This window comes from Ammodytes marinus (genome assembly GCF_949987685.1).
Source record: "Ammodytes marinus genome assembly, chromosome: 17".
In the NCBI taxonomy this organism is placed as follows: domain Eukaryota; kingdom Metazoa; phylum Chordata; class Actinopteri; order Uranoscopiformes; family Ammodytidae; genus Ammodytes; species Ammodytes marinus.
This window is the reverse complement of record NC_137221.1, coordinates 12,393,758-12,410,777: the sequence shown is the minus strand read 5'-3', so window position 1 is coordinate 12,410,777 and position 17,020 is coordinate 12,393,758. Positions and strand designations below refer to the sequence as shown.

At 40.7% G+C, this 17,020-nt stretch overlaps 1 protein-coding gene across 1 annotated transcript; it reads left to right on the top strand.

Moving 5' to 3' along the window:
- The first annotated feature begins 670 nt into the window (after nt 1-670).
- LOC307263693 (polyadenylate-binding protein 1A-like) lies at nt 671-10,216 on the top strand. Its single transcript, XM_080044911.1, has 14 exons — nt 671-1,397; nt 2,950-3,143; nt 4,609-4,724; nt 5,686-5,825; nt 5,998-6,092; nt 6,186-6,323; nt 7,539-7,634; nt 7,730-8,090; nt 8,223-8,333; nt 8,464-8,609; nt 8,724-8,808; nt 9,056-9,186; nt 9,484-9,574; nt 9,837-10,216. Exons 1-13 carry the CDS (start codon nt 1,205-1,207, stop codon nt 9,565-9,567), a joined length of 1,890 nt encoding a protein of 629 aa, XP_079901037.1. The 5' UTR covers nt 671-1,204; the 3' UTR covers nt 9,568-9,574; nt 9,837-10,216.
- The last annotated feature ends 6,804 nt before the right edge of the window (nt 10,217-17,020 follow it).

Sequence of the window (17,020 nt, the reverse complement as noted above, 5' to 3'; positions counted from 1 at the left end):
AAAAATGAAAACATCTGGTTGAATGAGTGGCTCTGTCTTTCATTCTCATTCTGATAGCAACTGATAAGGTCCTTAAAAGTTAAAACAAGTCATAGGCTATGCTTTATGAAGGCTTAACACCATCTTCTGGAAAACGGGTACATGTGAAGTGTAAGGGCCGGGGTTGAATGTCATGCATGCTCCTGCAGTAGCTTATCACATTTGATAAATTACACTGTTATAATATGAGGAATGTCATAGCTAAGGCATGACCAATTACGACATTCCCATTAGGCATACTGTTGTGGGCTAATAAGCAGCAGGGGTTGTTCCCTTTTCTTTAATTTTTTTTACAGTCTATGGGGGTGGTCACATGACTATGGGTGATTATAAGCATAGCCGCCAGTAAGCATAAACCACTGCGGTCCAGTGTTAGTTCATGTCGTCCTGATGCAGCACCACACCAACATTGAGTGTTGTGGTCGATACAATAAGTCAATTCCAGCCTCCAACAATACGCTCTTTTTTCTCCCTTTTTTAACATGATTTCATCATCATGCGTACAGTTGTGGTCAACGCCCCTTTGTTGACTTTTTTTCAACTATACTGAAAGTTGATTGGTCCATTCCAGTGACGCTCAAGCTGGTATATATTTGACAACTTCCCATGAGTTGCCTCCCCCTCAACCCCGGCTGTTAGTGCTGTGTGAGTGCGCGTGTGCTCCTGAGCTCGCTCGGCACACATTCTATAAAAAAATAAAAATACAAAAAAAAATTCAAAACATAAAAAAACAAAAAATCTTTTTTCTTTTCTTTTTGTAACAAATCGGTGAAGCAGGAGTAGACACGCGAGGACTGGACGGTAACGTATAAGAAAAGGGCTGCCTAAATCCAACAATTTTTTTTTTTTATCAGTCGACGTGTTTCACGAGCGAGGCCAAGTAACGTTTTATTAGCTCTTATCGTTGTGTGGCACATTTTAACGACAGTTTTAACCCCATTAGAGGTCGACGTTGTGTCATTTTACTATATTCATCTTCTCATTTGTACTCGGTAAACACTGCAACTGACAAGCCAACGGTTGCTAACAGCATTCTTGCCCCGAACTGAACGTGACGCGACTGACCGTTGGAGACCCGAGCGTTCGTACTGTCGCCGAAAACTTTTTGTCGTTGAGAGATTCAAGCTTCGCCCGAGGACTTTGCCAGAACTCGCAGTCATCGAAAATGAACCCCAGTGCTCCCAGTTACCCCATGGCCTCGCTGTACGTCGGGGATCTGCATCAAGATGTGACTGAGGCCATGCTGTACGAGAAATTCAGCCCAGCTGGAGCTATCCTGTCAATCCGGGTCTGTAGGGACATGATCACCCGGCGTTCCCTTGGATACGCCTATGTCAATTTCCAACAGCCAGCAGACGGTAGGTAATTTATCGAAAAATAACGACTTAATCACGTCTGTATTTTTAAAATGACAGTCGGATGACAAGTGAAAGCGTGCCTCTCCCCAACTACACGTGACTGCAGCCGACATATTGTCGGTAGAGTCTCCTAACTAGACTTAAACCTCCCAACAGTGCCGTAGCAGCAACGCATCACGTTCGCCCTGCCCACCACAGTAATGTAGCAGTGGGCTGCCAGCTGATACTCACTGCCTTTTATTTTTTTCTCTTTTTATCTCATCCCTGCTCTGTCAGGGCAACACCCCAAACCGTCAGCATTGAGTGCTGACACAGCAATTTAATTAAATCATCCCAGAATGCTCGCCAGTCAGTTTTTTTTTATTGTGACATGAACATTCTTCTTTTATCTGTAAAGCAAAAAAAAAAAAACCTTTTGAAAAGGTTAGAATAATGCATTGCATGCCCTAGAAGCCAAATATCTACCACTAAAACAATTCTGCATCAATTGATAATGATAAGGGACACTGTCTTCTGGTTTTCCCTGGGTGGGTCTCTGTATTTTACTTAAATATATTCAGTTGAGGCTTTTGCCTCTTAATTTTTCAAGTAGGCCTATCATGGGTTGGGTCGTATAGACAAGGCCTGTGCAACTGTGATACATTTTCCAGAACTATATTGTGAAACTGTTACCAGTCCAAACTTTTTGGTTGTTCTTTTTGGTTGTTCGATAGCTACAGTACTCAATCAAATTGATGCAAGGACAATCTTTTGAATTCATCATGCCATGAAGCAATACTATAATTCAAAATTACTAGTCAAGTGATGTAAGTTCTAAGGTAAAAACCTATTTTAAAAAAATATCAAAGTTTCCAGCTATTAAGTTTCTTTTTCTTTTTTCATCATCTTTTATTTGGGATGGTATACAACTATCAACAAACTGTACACAGAATGTCAGTATATCCCCCAACCCTTCCCTTCACCAACATAAACACACATGCATATCTGCATACATAGGCCTACATGCATGCACATACAACACACATTGAGTATATACACAGAAAAATAAAACAGAAAAATAACAAAAAAAACAATCATAACAATAATACTATATTAATAATGATAGACAAAAAAAAAGCTTCTAATGTGAAAGCTTACTGGTTTTAGTGTGACGCCTTTTCCAGCGGAAGGAAGCTCTACCCCAATTGATCTGTAGAACTAACATTAACTACATTTATTGACTTATATGAAGTACACTTTCTAAATTATGAATGTGTACTGCTCTGAGTTGTTAAGCTGCCATATATGCTGATGCAGTTGTGCTGATGTATTGTGACTGTAGCCTTAGGGCTCTCTACACCTTTTCACTAGTAACACTGGTTCCACCAACTTTCTCAGTTGGTAGACTCCCAAAAACGGTGGCATTTGCCACCATTTTGGTGGCAGTCTAGAGGCCAGAGCAAGTAGATGAATATAGCACAACCCACTGCTAATCCTAGCTGCCCTGCAAGAAATGTAAAGGTTAAGACTTGCATACTAATGAAGACAAATATGATTGTTTTCCCTTCCTCAGCCGAGCGAGCGCTGGACACCATGAACTTTGATGTGATCAAGGGCCGGCCTGTGCGCATCATGTGGTCGCAGCGTGATCCATCACTGAGGAAAAGCGGCGTGGGAAACATCTTCATCAAGAATCTTGACAAGTCCATTGACAACAAGGCTCTATATGACACCTTCTCTGCTTTTGGCAACATCCTGTCATGCAAGGTAAAAGACTAGTGGCAAACTCCCTATGGTTGTATCATGGTCAACTCTCAGTGATCTTCTCTAGCGTCGTAAGTGCAGTAATAATGTGCATGTGTGTGCTTTGTATGTCCTAAAATTGAGAACTAATGCGGATCACCCAGCCGATATAATCAGTGTTGCCACAGTTGCTTTGAAAAAGTAATCCGATTACTGATTACTAGTTACTCCTTAAAATAGTAACTTAGTTACTTTACTGATTACTTGATGTTAAAAGTAACTAAATTAGATTACAAGTTACTTTAAACGTTACTTTATAGGTTTTGAAACCCATCTCAATTTAAAAACATGCACATATTAAGAATAATTGAAAATATATAAAATAAAGCTTGTAGGCTAGTAGCCTATAGGCATACTGTTTTCAAAATAATAAAAATGATGGTTTGAAAAATGTAATAGAAAAAAACCTTTTTCCCCCCATGAAAATAAATGCATTCCTCCAAAGTGCAAAGACAGTAGCAGTGTCTTTAAAGTTAACGTGCTTGGCCCTTCACTCTCATGCATTAATTTGACTTTTCTCTGCGATGTCTCATGTGTTGATAGCATAGATGGTAAATAATAGGTTGATATACTGGGTGTGTGCGGCCACCGGTCGCCACGTGACTATAAGTTTCCAAGTTTTAAACACTTCTATCTCTTCAACGTCACCGTACCCGAATCCTAAATATCCCCATAGCAGACGCTATATTTCATCGGGGGGAAAAATTTGTTTTGCGCCACAGTTCAGCTTAGACTCGGCCGTAATGCTGCTGCACACACACACACACAGACACAGACACAGGCACACACACACGCTGCATGTCAGAGACGAAGGGCGCTACCAAAAAGACGAGAGGAGCGGTTGGAGCAGTTGGAGCGTTTAGAGACACATGCGCGCACATTTATTTACATTAAATCGGAATCACAGTCATTTGTGCAGTTATGTAAAATGTTTCACTAAGGAAAATGACAGAAAAAGTAACGCACAGTGACTTTTATTAGTAACTTTAATCTGATTACTGGTTTGGAGATAGTAACGCGTTAGATTACTCGTTACTGAAAAAAGAGGTCCGATGCCGGTAACGCGTTACTAAGTAACGCGTTACCGGCATCACTGGATATAATGCATGACTTATCACAAGATTAATTAATGGATTCATTTTGGTTCTGTGGCCCTGTGCCTTTTAGACCAAACAATACATTTGTATGCCTGTTAATATAAGAAATATTGAAATTCTAAATACAGTACACAGAAAAAGTCACATAGCTGAGGGAATTCTGAACTTAGCTTTTTTTCCCCAATGCTTGGAACCTCACTGTAGAAAGTGAGTTTAACAGAAGGGACCTTTATTTAAAGTGGGATCTAATAGACATTCCACGTTTAATATACCGTTTCCGCATGTTTGTGCCTGTGCGGCGTTAAAAGCAGCATGTGTCTTCTTTCTCTAAGGTGGTTTGTGACGAGAATGGCTCTAAAGGCTACGGCTTTGTGCATTTTGAGACTCAGGAGGCAGCCGAACGAGCCATTGAGAAAATGAATGGCATGCTGCTCAATGACCGAAAAGTGTAAGTGAATGTTTTGAACAGGTTTTTTTTGCCTACTAATGTGTGAAATGTGAAGGTCAAATAATACTTTTTGTGGAATCAATTGAAGTTTGAAGGCTCCACATCGATATTTTAGCAGTTTCAGTCTGTTTCTTTGACTAAATTAATGTATTGCTGGCAAATGAAGACTACCCTATTATGTGTATAACTAATTCTGTGTGTACAGTGTGTTTATTATAGTAATAACATAAGCTGATGTTGCTGAGGAGGTAGCTCATACAGGTTATCACTTTAACACAATTGGCATTACAGTTGTGAGGAGCAAAACACTTTTTTTTAAAAATCATTCCTGAAGTTAATGTGTATTCAAATGGTAATGTAGCCTGGAAATCCAGACCCTGATATCTTGAACGATAGAGGGTCTGGCGACGATCAATAGTAATTTCCAACTCAAGGGGCGGCTCCTACTCGTGCATTTCAAATGCCACTGCACGCAGTTGGATAGCACTACAACCAATCAGAGCGATGCACAAGGCGACGTAAGCCCCTTTCGTTTAGCGAACAGCTGTTAAACTGTTAAATAAAACGTTTGCCGTTGTCGGTCGGCAAAATAGAACATTCCACTTACTTGCTAATGAAAGATTTGAGTGCCGTCTTCCAAATCGTTAAGGGTCGAGGCCAAAGCAGTCTCAAACTCACACAACATATCCGCAGCCATCTCTGATGTTTACTATCACGGCTTCGACGTCGCATGCACGTCACTGTCGTCATCCGGTTACGTCCTCCCCAGAGTACCATATAAGGGGCTCTGGCGCGCCCATATTAGATAGAACCAATTGAAACGTGAGACCCAGATTTCTGGTCTTCTTGATAAGCTTCAACGGAGCGTGTCCAGACCAACACGCGCAGCAAATTTAATTTGCCAGCGCCTAGTGGCAGGTCTGGGAATGCCAGGCTAATGGTAATGTCCATTTCAATGCAGATTTGTGGGTCGCTTCAAATCTCGCAAAGAGCGCGAGGCTGAGCTGGGTGCCCGAGCCAGGGAGTTCACCAATGTCTACGTCAAAAACTTTGGCGATGACATGGATGATGAGAAGCTGAGGGAGCTCTTCAGTGACTACGGTAAGTCAGGGGGTCCATATTATTATTATTATCTTTGGAAAAACAAAGATGAAGTGGGCCTCATGGGGCGGTCCATATTTCAAATAGCTCCCATACAAACATACACAGCGTTTTGATCCTCTAACATCATGGGAAATATATATTCACTAAACGTTATCCGTCTGTTGCCCAGGAAACTCCATGAGTATCCGTGTGATGACCGATGACACTGGAAAGTCTCGAGGCTTTGGGTTTATCAGCTTTGAGAGGCACGAGGACGCCCAGAAGGTAGGAGGTGTACCAACAAGTTTCTGGTGACCACCTGAAAAGGCCCACTGTTTTTTACTCCTGGCTTGACTTACTTTTCTTGTTTTGCTTCAGGCAGTGGATGAAATGAATGGGAAGGAGATGAACGGCAAGCTCATCTTTGTTGGCCGTGCCCAGAAGAAGATCGAGCGACAGTCGGAGCTCAAGCGTAAATTTGAGCAAATGAAACAAGACCGGATGACTCGCTACCAGGTCCAGTTTCTCTTGGAGTTCAAATTCTCAAAATGATCGGTGTTAGTTTTACAGCCAGTCACCTGATTAAAGCCACTACGAGTAACTTGGTCCCTTGGCGGCCCCTTCGGACAAAAGCGGTAGTATTTTTACGACGCCAGCTGTCGTGAAGCTGTTTTCTAGCTCGTGCCGGGCGTGCAAGATTCAAATAATCAGGAAGCAATATAGTGCATGTCCGTGTGTTGAAAGTGTGAGGGCACCAGACTCTTTTCGGCTCAGTGAGAGTGGTTAGTGACACAGCATCAACTAATGCCAGTAAGTGCTACACACACTTGATTGCAATGAGTTGATGCAGTGTCACCGAAGTACTCTCACGGAGCTGAAAGACTCCGTATCCTCACAGAAAGCGAATGAACGAGAGACGGCAGTTAGTATGGATCACGTTGAGATAATGTGTTTATGTTGTTGTAAATAATGACTATTTCAGATGAATAATGGTCGACTCATCTGATGATGGTGAGGCAAAGTAAACTTTGTTTTAGTAGGCTATCGCTCATTCATTTAGGAGTAAACACTGCAGTTCGCTCCCGTGAAATTGTGTATACGTTGCTTGGCAACGCCCTCCTGCTCGTCTACCACTCTCCCTTTTAGCTTTTCTTCATTGCATTTTCTTTTTTTTCTTTGATGGTTCAGCCTCGTTATCAGTCATTATGACGACAAATAACTGTCTCAAACAATGCTCCCGCTCCCCTTCCCTCACCTGGAGGGATAGGCTTCTCAAATCGCGTTGTTGCGCCACACTGAAATCTGCGACCAATGCGGATATGTGACCAAAGAGCATGCACGCGCGAACCGAAAATCAGACTGGGTGTGCGACCAGACCAAACGCAGTAATAAAAACTATATAAAAACGTCTTTCTTTGCACTGATGGTCTCGTTTGCTGTTAAAGGTAATTTATGATTATCAGAGGAAACATGAGGCTGTTTAAAAGATATTTAAATGTTACTCGGAGCTGCTTTAAGGACACAGTCTGGTCAAACATATTTAAAAAATTGCAGCTTTATTCGGTGCTCTCCATGTAGTTCATGGGCCCCACATGTCTTCACAATGGATTCTGGGGACAAATGAGAACTACAGACAAAACCATTGAAGAAAAATGAAATGAACACTTCCATCCAATGACTGTGGTTTATTTCTGCTTAATATGAGGGGTTAACATTTTGTCTCATTTTCAGGGTGTTAACTTGTACGTGAAGAACCTTGATGATGGCCTTGACGATGAACGCCTGCGAAAGGAGTTCTCGCCCTTTGGCACTATAACCAGCGCCAAGGTAGGACTTCTGTAATTGATAAATGCATTAGCCTACTGATACTCTTTATTGGTGCTCAGATTCAATCATTATTGTTTGTTTGACTCGGCTCTCAGGTCATGATGGAGGGCGGACGCAGCAAAGGCTTCGGCTTTGTCTGCTTCTCATCCCCAGAGGAGGCCACTAAAGCAGTTACAGAAATGAATGGTCGCATTGTAGCCACCAAGCCATTGTATGTGGCACTGGCTCAGCGGAAAGAGGAGCGCCAAGCCCACCTGACAAACCAGTATATGCAGCGCATGGCCAGTGTGCGTGCAGTGCCAAACCCAGTCATCAATCCCTACCAGCCCGCCCCACCCTCTGGATACTTCATGGCAGCCATACCTCAGGCCCAGAACCGTGCTGCTTACTACCCAGCTGCTGGGCAAATGGCCCAGCTCCGCCCACGCTGGGCCACTCAAGGTGTCCGACCACAACGTGAGTGTCTTACCTTTTTTTTAAGCTGCTGTACCATCATTATGTATATGTCATGTCAAAAGCAAATTAGGACATGGTGAAACAATTATTTGGGTTTTGACACAAAACCACTTTGAATTTGTGTGTTCATAGACTTCCAGAACATGCCAGGTGCCATGCGTCCCTCAGGCCCACGCCCTCAGACCTTCAGTACCATGCGGCCTGCCTCCCAGGTGCCCCGCATGATGTCCACCCAACGTGTTGGTCAGTGCCCACTACTCGGATCAATAATCAACAGTGTGACTGTGCAGTGAATGCAGTTCGACTTTGCTGGGCTGCTACTAGTGTCTTTATGTTGATGTTTCTGTCCCCCCCTGCTGTTTGCTCCGTGCAGCTGCTCAGACCATGGGTCCCCGACCAGCCTCTGCAGCTGCTGCAGCAGCCGCTCCTATGCGTGGAGTCCCTCAGTACAAGTATGCTGCAGGAGTCCGCAATCCCCAGCAGCACATGACTGCTCAGCCACAAGTCACCATGCAGCAGGTAGGAATGCACATTAATATGTTAGGCTAGACCCACTCACCTATTCTGCCCTCTATGCAAGAAAAAGTGCAATCTGGATGTGTATTAAAAAGTGGACTGTGTCCTTCCCTACAGTCTGCTGTTCATGTTCAGGGACAGGAGCCTTTGACTGCCTCCATGCTGGCTGCTGCTCCACTACAAGAACAGAAGCAGATGCTGGGTAAGTGTCATTAAAAGCTCTTTATTAGCACATACCATGTGATCTTACCTAGACATAACATTCATTCCCTGCCTCTCACTGGACCCAATATAAATATGCTAACGCATTTCTATCCCCAGCTAAGACAACCATACCCCCACCATACCTTGTGGGCTGTATATTGTGTATAAAGCACTTTGTAACAGTGTAGCAGAGTTAAGAAGTCAGAATGCCCCCCTGTCTGATTCATCTGATGTCACTCCTTTAGGTGAGCGTCTGTTTCCAATGATCCAGAACATGCACCCAAGTCTGGCAGGAAAGATCACTGGCATGCTGCTGGAGATTGACAACTCAGAGCTTCTCCACATGCTAGAGTCCCCAGAGTCTCTTCGCTCCAAGGTAAATACATAAGTTCATAAATATTGACCACTTTCTCTGAATAGTTCACCGGGACATAATATTTTAAGTGCAGGGAAGTGCAGGGAGTACTTTATAGTCTTAATATAAATGTCATGGGGAAACATTGTATCAACTGTGAAGGATGTGAGTTTGGGTACAAGTGTACATCTAACACTAGTTAGCAGTCTGTTCTTTTTCTTTTTTTCTGAGACACAGGAAAGGTGTATTTTGTGAGCATTTTAAGCAGATGAAACCATAATGTTGTGGTGTTGTTTCTTATTAACATTCTCTTTCTAGGTGGATGAGGCTGTGGCTGTGCTTCAGGCCCACCAGGCAAAGGAGGCTGCCCAGAAGACTGTGACAAATCCAACTGGTGTCTGACTCCAAGGTACACATATTTTTTTCAGAGCTTTTTTCAACAAGGAGAGTAGGGATTGTGTGTCCTCAGGATTGCCCTTTAACTTGTTCTGTGTGCTCCTTTTCAAGGCTCATTATTCTTACAGTATTTTAAAATAGTTAAACAGTCTCAGGTTTCAATCAGGCTTTTTTTTTTTTTTTTTTCTCGATGCAAAAGTGTTGTCGTTAATGGTGAAATAAAAGTGGACTTTCCCTGTCATATCCCTAATAGTGTTTTTGTTTCATATTCACAGGAGTGGGGAACCTTGAGACTAGCTTCACCGACGGAGGAAAAAAATGAACAGTTAGAAAATTTTAAAATACACAAAACAAAGTAAAAAGAAGCCAAATAATATATTAAAAAAAACAACGGAAACAAGTCTCCAGCCAGGCCTCTAATGAACAGAAACACCAGGCCTGGTTTGTGCAGTTAAAAATAGAAAATGCACCAAAAAAAGAGAAAAAGTTAAAATAGAAAATAATCATTTTATGCAGGGTTTTAGAGAATTCTGTTAGAAAATAAGATTGAAAGCATTCCTTTCTGCCATTTTATCCCTTTTAAAGGTTTAGGCTTTACCGGCCTTTTTATTGTGACATTCCCCTTGACCTTTGCTTGCTTGAATAAAACCTTTTAAAACAATGAGAATTTGTCTGTTATCGGCTCTTAGTGAAATTACTCAGATAATAAGCCTGTTGCTATCACTCATCCCAAATATCCAAGTTTCTGTTCTGAAAAGAATTCTCAACTCCAATGTTAAAATTGTCAAAAATATACACCCATCACACACACACACACACACACACACACACACACACACACACACACACACACACACACAAAAAGAAAAGAAAACTGACGCTGTGAAGTTGTTTCAAGTTTTTAATTGTGCTTTGGGACAGAGATGACCAATGCCAATGCTAACAATTACCGAAACACATTTAGCCATCAAAAGCAAGTAGTAGCTCCATTACTTCAGTCATACGACAGATGATGGTGGTGTGTATGGAGGTACAGTTGCTCTTCAGCAGGACTATTGCTTTAGTTAGCAATGGCCTTGGTCTGCTCGGCAACCTTCTGGGCGAGCAGCTCCACCTGCTGCTGCATTTTCTCCATGATGGGCGCGAACTGAAGCTGAGCGTTTGCTGCCATGGGCCCCACCTGCTCCTCCACTTGGGTGGAGAGAGTCTTGATCTGCTCCTGGATCTGAGTGGCCAGGGGCTCCAGCATGGCTTTCTGCTCCTCAATGAAGGCCCTGTGGGGTAGAACAGTATGAAGCACCATATATCAAATCAGAAATCATTAAGTTTGACCAGCATGGTAATCTTTCATGTTCCCGGGGCATCGGAAATCCTGATCACATTGAAATTTATTTTTCTGGAAGTCATTGATAGTCAACGTGTGTGCGAGCCTGCGAGGTGCTCTATGAAATGTCAGTATTTCACTGTCAATATCAGAAAAACTGCAATTCTTGTAGCTTTTTTTGTTATAATGTTGGGTCAGAAAACCTGCCTCACATAATTGTCTGGCATCTAACGGTGATGGAAGAAGCACTTAAATAATTTACAACTAAAAGTTGCTGTTCCAGTTTGACCTTCTTCCTACAAAGCGTGGTACACTTCAATATATGATAATGCATCATATTAAATGAACTGCTTAATGTGTAAAATCTTAGCTATGTAAGTGTTTTAAAGTAGAAGCATAAAGTAACATAACTTGGAAATGCTCAACTGAGAAGTGGGAGTTGCATCTTGTTGGTTGCCATTTATCAAGGCACAGTTTTTTTTTTCTTGTATAACCCTGATCTCAACCTTGACCTCATGTGTGTAGGATAAATTGTCACTTGTACTCACTGAGCCTGGTTTGTCAGGTCCTGGTTTTGGAAGAACTCGGCCATTTGCCCCTGGACACCCTCGAAGTACTTAGCGATTGTGTCCAAATTGACGTCCTCTGCGAAGCTTCCTGTGGGTTTCCAAAGAAAAAACAGGTGGATAAGTAAAACAAACCAAATTCTCACATTTGTACAACTACAAGTGAAGGGTGTGACGGGCGGTCATACCTTGGGCCAGAGCCAGCACGACAACGGCTACAATCAGGGAGAATTTCATGGTTGCTGAGTGGAGGAGGAGACCTAACAGAACAAACACAATTACATTTTTCTGAAGGTGTAAAGTGCATCTGGTTAATTCTCAGTTTGTCTTTCATATTTAGGACAGCAGCAAAGCAGTGTATTTAAACCCCCCCTGACAATATTAGTTTTCGAAACCAATATGACAAACCCTGATCCTGGATATGTTGTTATATATACAGTATATATGTAATATATGTGTTGTTGTTTTTCAAAAGCTAAATGTTGTTGCTCAATCAACGTGGGCGGTTATTAAGTAAACATTTCTTAGCCCCTGTGTGTTTGTCTAAACCCCACTCATTAACTTTATCTGTCTTATCAGAAACATCACGTCAACAGTTGAGTGGACCTTGAGTTTGGAACAGTCTTTTACAAGTGCAGCATTCCCAAGGTCAGGAACTAAACTGTCTCACTGTTTTTAATTTGTATTCATTTGTTAATTCAAAAGCAGAAAATAATGATTTCCAAACTCAAAATTTACTTTTTATTTATTATTGTCAAAACTTCTGTTTCCAATCAAGAATGAGATATGGTGCTCTCAGAGGGAAAAATAAATAACTTTCTACATGATGCAATAAAGAAATCAAGTGTGCCAATACACGCCGTACCCATGTACTGTATACTAGCTAGGCTTTTCTATGTTTATCAATCCGGTGCTAGTTGCCTAGAATTTGATTATTTTATATCACATCCCATGTGTACATGAGGGCATAGTTTTTCCCCTTTGAAAAAACTAACATATATTTTAATATAACTACTGTAAAACATGGAAAGGAACCAATCACTTCCACTGGTTTAGTGCTAATTTAGTCTATTCTGGACATATCTATGCTGCTTTAAACTAAGTCAGCTCAGTAAAAAGTGCATTACTTTTCTTTGGGACATTTATTTCTTCTTTTATATTTTCACAAGTATTAAGTGGAATAATAAAAAGGGAATTAAAGGGATTGGTTTATCATAGGAAATCTATCACAGCAGTCTGGATCACATAATCCATAAATGTCATAGTCAAGTGAGGTCACAAACTACAAATGGAAACTTGTAATTATAGAATAAAAAAGATAGATAGATGGACAGAGATTATGACATTGCTTTATGATTATTACACAAAGTATTATTTAAAAAAAATGTAAAGGAAGCTAATCCTTGCTGTTACTCTACACAGTTGATTTCCCTGGTGTTAAAATTCAGTCTTAAATTTAGTACCAGTTGGTAGCTTTACATGTGGAATTTAAGCCCACGAGATAAACAAGGTAGGACTTACCTGTACGTCAGAAGAAGTTGGACCGGATGGTGGCTTACTGCAGGACTCGCACGCCTCTTATAGTCGAGCATGGGGAAGGTTTGGATCTGATTAGACGAGATAAAGGAACACAACAATACTGGGTAAGGGACTTCCAGTACTGACCCTAGTGCTTACCGTGCCACCGGGGCAAACTAGTACAAAGTCCAACAGTCCCTCTGCTGACTGTCAGTATGTGTCTTATCATTTTGATTAAATGTAAAACACTTAATCACCATGTTACAGCATCATCATTATGACTGCAAGGTCACATGAGGGGAACTTGTTGCTGTTGCCACATCAGCTTCAACAGGAATGATAACAGGCATATTTTGCATTGTGTTGTACTAATGCCCATTTTCCACTTTCTCTATGCTGTGGAATCAACTTTGTGTAGGTGTTTAAAATATTTTTTAAATCCTTTTATGGTACATCATAGCTCTGATGAACTCTGATTGATTGTTGTGATCTGTGTTGCTTTATTGCTGAGTGGCATGTGTTTGTCTAAAGGTCCTTTGATGCTGCTAACTAAGCAACACATATGCTGTGGTATGTGGCACTATTCAATGCAATGCACCCTTCCCTTTGAAAATTAAGATTTAATGAAGGAAAACAATGTCATTGCGGCCATGAACGTTACGTTTTATGTTATGTGGAACTGTGACCCGAACCCCGGTTTCATCAAACATAAAAAAAAAAAACAGTATATTCGCACAAAAGCCTTCTCTCTTATTCGCTCTAGTAATAGCAAATCTTTTGAATAAATTGGCACATTATGTGGTACATACATTCATGGTTACCAGAGGATACATCATTGGTGAGTTTCAAGTTTTATTTGTCAAATGTAGGTGTCAGGATCAACTTTACATTTAAATGTACTGGACAAGAGTCTACCTAGCATTATAAAAACAAACAAAAAAAATTATGAATTTAACTATATGGAAATATATAATAGAGGTTACAGTACACATTTACTATAAAAGAGCTCTGTAAAGTGGCAGTGTAACTATGCATATCTTTATTTGTAAAGATAAATGTCTGTCTTAAAAGTAGTGAATTTTGAGTTCCTCCTACTGTTGAGTGTAAAACAAAACCTTTTCTATTGACCTTTGAGATTTATTGGTCTTAATCTAATGGACGGATGCAGAAATGATGCTGGAAGAAGCCTTATGTATGAACTTATTCATGTGGATATAAACCTTCTACCTTTGGCTTTTACATCCAACAAGGTGTTATTGCTACCAGACTATCTTTATGGTTCTTGTTAAGTAATTAATTCTCAGCCCCACTCCAACCCCGGTCAGTCATAAACAACTCAAAATGGAATTCAGGGGAAAATATGTGAGCAGCGTACATAAACAACACAAGCTGTTTAATAAAACTGGACCAAGAATCCTGCGAGTCTTTATTCATCTTGTGGGAAAGCCCTGCACTGGGGTTTTAAAAGTCAGATTTTCAACTATAAAGCCCAGATCTAAACCAGATGTGGGAATGTTTTCGACCACAGATTATTCTCTATGTGTCCGGAGTCTGTTCACAAGCGGCCTGGACTGACTCCCCTGCTGCAAACATCTTCGCTTGTTTACATCTCTCAAAAACCCATCCTTTTGGAAAATGAAAACAATAAGACCTCCGGACATGGCAGCAACTTTGCTGTGGTACACAAGGTGCGCAAGGAACAAATAGACATGAGTACTATAAGAAAAATGTTGCAGAATTAAGAGCTAGTTTGGTTTGCACAAAAAGAGAAAAACGTTAATATTATTAGGAACATAATACTTAGACGAATCAAGAGAAACAGTTCTCATTGTGAGAGAATTTTCAGTCTTTAGGCTACTTAACATTACAGTAATATGAATGATTAATATTACACGTATTGCCTGACTTATGTGTATGTCTATCTCTAAGATAATACTTAAACTTTGTCGCCTGTTAGGAGACACTGTGAGCTCAGCTGTATAGATAAAGTCTCATCTCCCTAGACTCTAAGGTTGTTATGGATCACTGTGTTCAGTTCAGACCCAAAACATTGGTCCGCTTGGCGCCCAAGCCTGGTGGCTTTAGAGATAGCACGAGGTTAAAACACTGTTCTCAGGAAGCGTCTTGCAGAACTGAATTACATTACACTCGTGCTGCCGTCCGGGACTCCTCGATCAAGCCTGTAATAAATACTGATTTAGAATTCATCCAAGTCTCCTGAAACCTCCTTCCGCCTGAGCTGACCTCTGATAACTTAATCACACACATAATACATCATTCTATATTTCGGAGTGTTTTCATGTTATATACTGTAACTGCTATATCAAACAATTGCGTTATTATTATTTTTGCAGTAACCTTTTGATGTTTTGAGCTAATGGAAAACACTTTGCACTTTTCTTTATAATGTGTTGGTTGTTTGATTTGTAATAATGAATCATATTCTATAAACTGATAAAAACAATATTTTTTTATCTGTATGGAAACAATCTACCAACCTTTACTGATTAAAAGCACGATTATCTTTAAGGTGGGGTCAGAGATTTTGGAGAACGCTTGTTGACAAAATCCATTTTTGTCAAAATCAGTGAATCAACGATTCATACTACCAGTCCTTAGTGTGTGTGCGCTGAAAAAAAGTATTGTGTTAATACGTAGCCTAGGCTCTGTAAACTGGTAGGTAAACAAAGGGTATACGTAAACTGGGGGGCCCACCACAGCTAGCAACATGCCCGTTTACGGAGCCTATAGGCAGTGTATTAACACTGGACTAGCGCTACAGACAGGTAGCGCTAGTGATTTTGTCAACAAGTGTTTTCCAGAATAGCTGTCTGCACCTTTAATGTAAAATAAATACATAATGATAATTACAAGTGCCGTATCCAAACTCCAACTTAAATCAAAGTACAGAATAATAATAATACAGCAGCTAAATGTGCTTTAAGTATCAAAAGTAAAGGTATTCTCTCCACTGTGACGTAAATATAATTATAGATTACATGATAAGATTGTCACTGATGCATTCATGAGACAAGAAAGAAGCATGAGCAAAAGTTCTGCAACACAAACTGGGCATTTCTGCAATCGTTGCTTTCTTTGTGTGTGAAATCTTGGAGAGTTTGACTTTTTCTGGCTTGAAACTGTCATGTAACTGAAACCATGTGAGATGTTTAGAGGGGAAATGTCTTTCTCGACAGAACTGCAAACAACAAATGCACATTTCCAAAAATTACAAGGAAGGGCCCCACCAAGTCATTATCCTTTTTTAAAGCTTTTCATGTGTGCGTTTATGTAAAATCTGAAAAATAAATATCTGCTACGTAAATGTAGTGGAGTAAAACAAGTGAAAGAGTACAACATTCACCTCTGAAATGAAGTGGAATTGAGTATAAAGTGGCATTGAAATGGAAAATACTCAAGTAAATAACCTCTTTAGTACTTGCCACCACTTACAATAAAAGTAATTGACAATAAGAGGGAGAAAGCACTCAGCACATTTAGTTAAGATGATCACTTTTGCAACGTTTAGCTTTGACCTATGTAAAATCCTTGCTACCCAGCAAACAAACAGTGGCTAACAACACCAATGTCCAAATGCCACTGGGCTGTATAGCTGAAGTTACTACCTGATGCAATGAAATGAGAGCTCGCCCTCCACTGAGCCAAACACTCATTGCACCTTAATTATATGGCTTTGTTGATTTCTTTCCTGTTTGTGTGTGACCTCTGAAGTAAACAATGTGAACAGGCCACATCAAGTGTTAAGTTTGAGACTCTTGACTATTTCTATGGGATTTTCATATTTCCCCAGTCTACTCGAGTTTGTTAAGAAATGTTGTTTTTTTGCAGACTCAGCTTGAAACAAAAGATATATTGAAATGTTCCCCAGTAGTTTCCTCATCTGAGCTCCACTGGCCTCGCACCAGACCACAGAGAGAATGAGCAATCACACGAGGTCCAGACAATCACAAAAAAAGAGAAAACTTTTGGGAAGCACAAGAGGAGGTCCCATTTCCTCTTCCAAAAGTCTTTGTTGTGCAGAGAGTTGGTG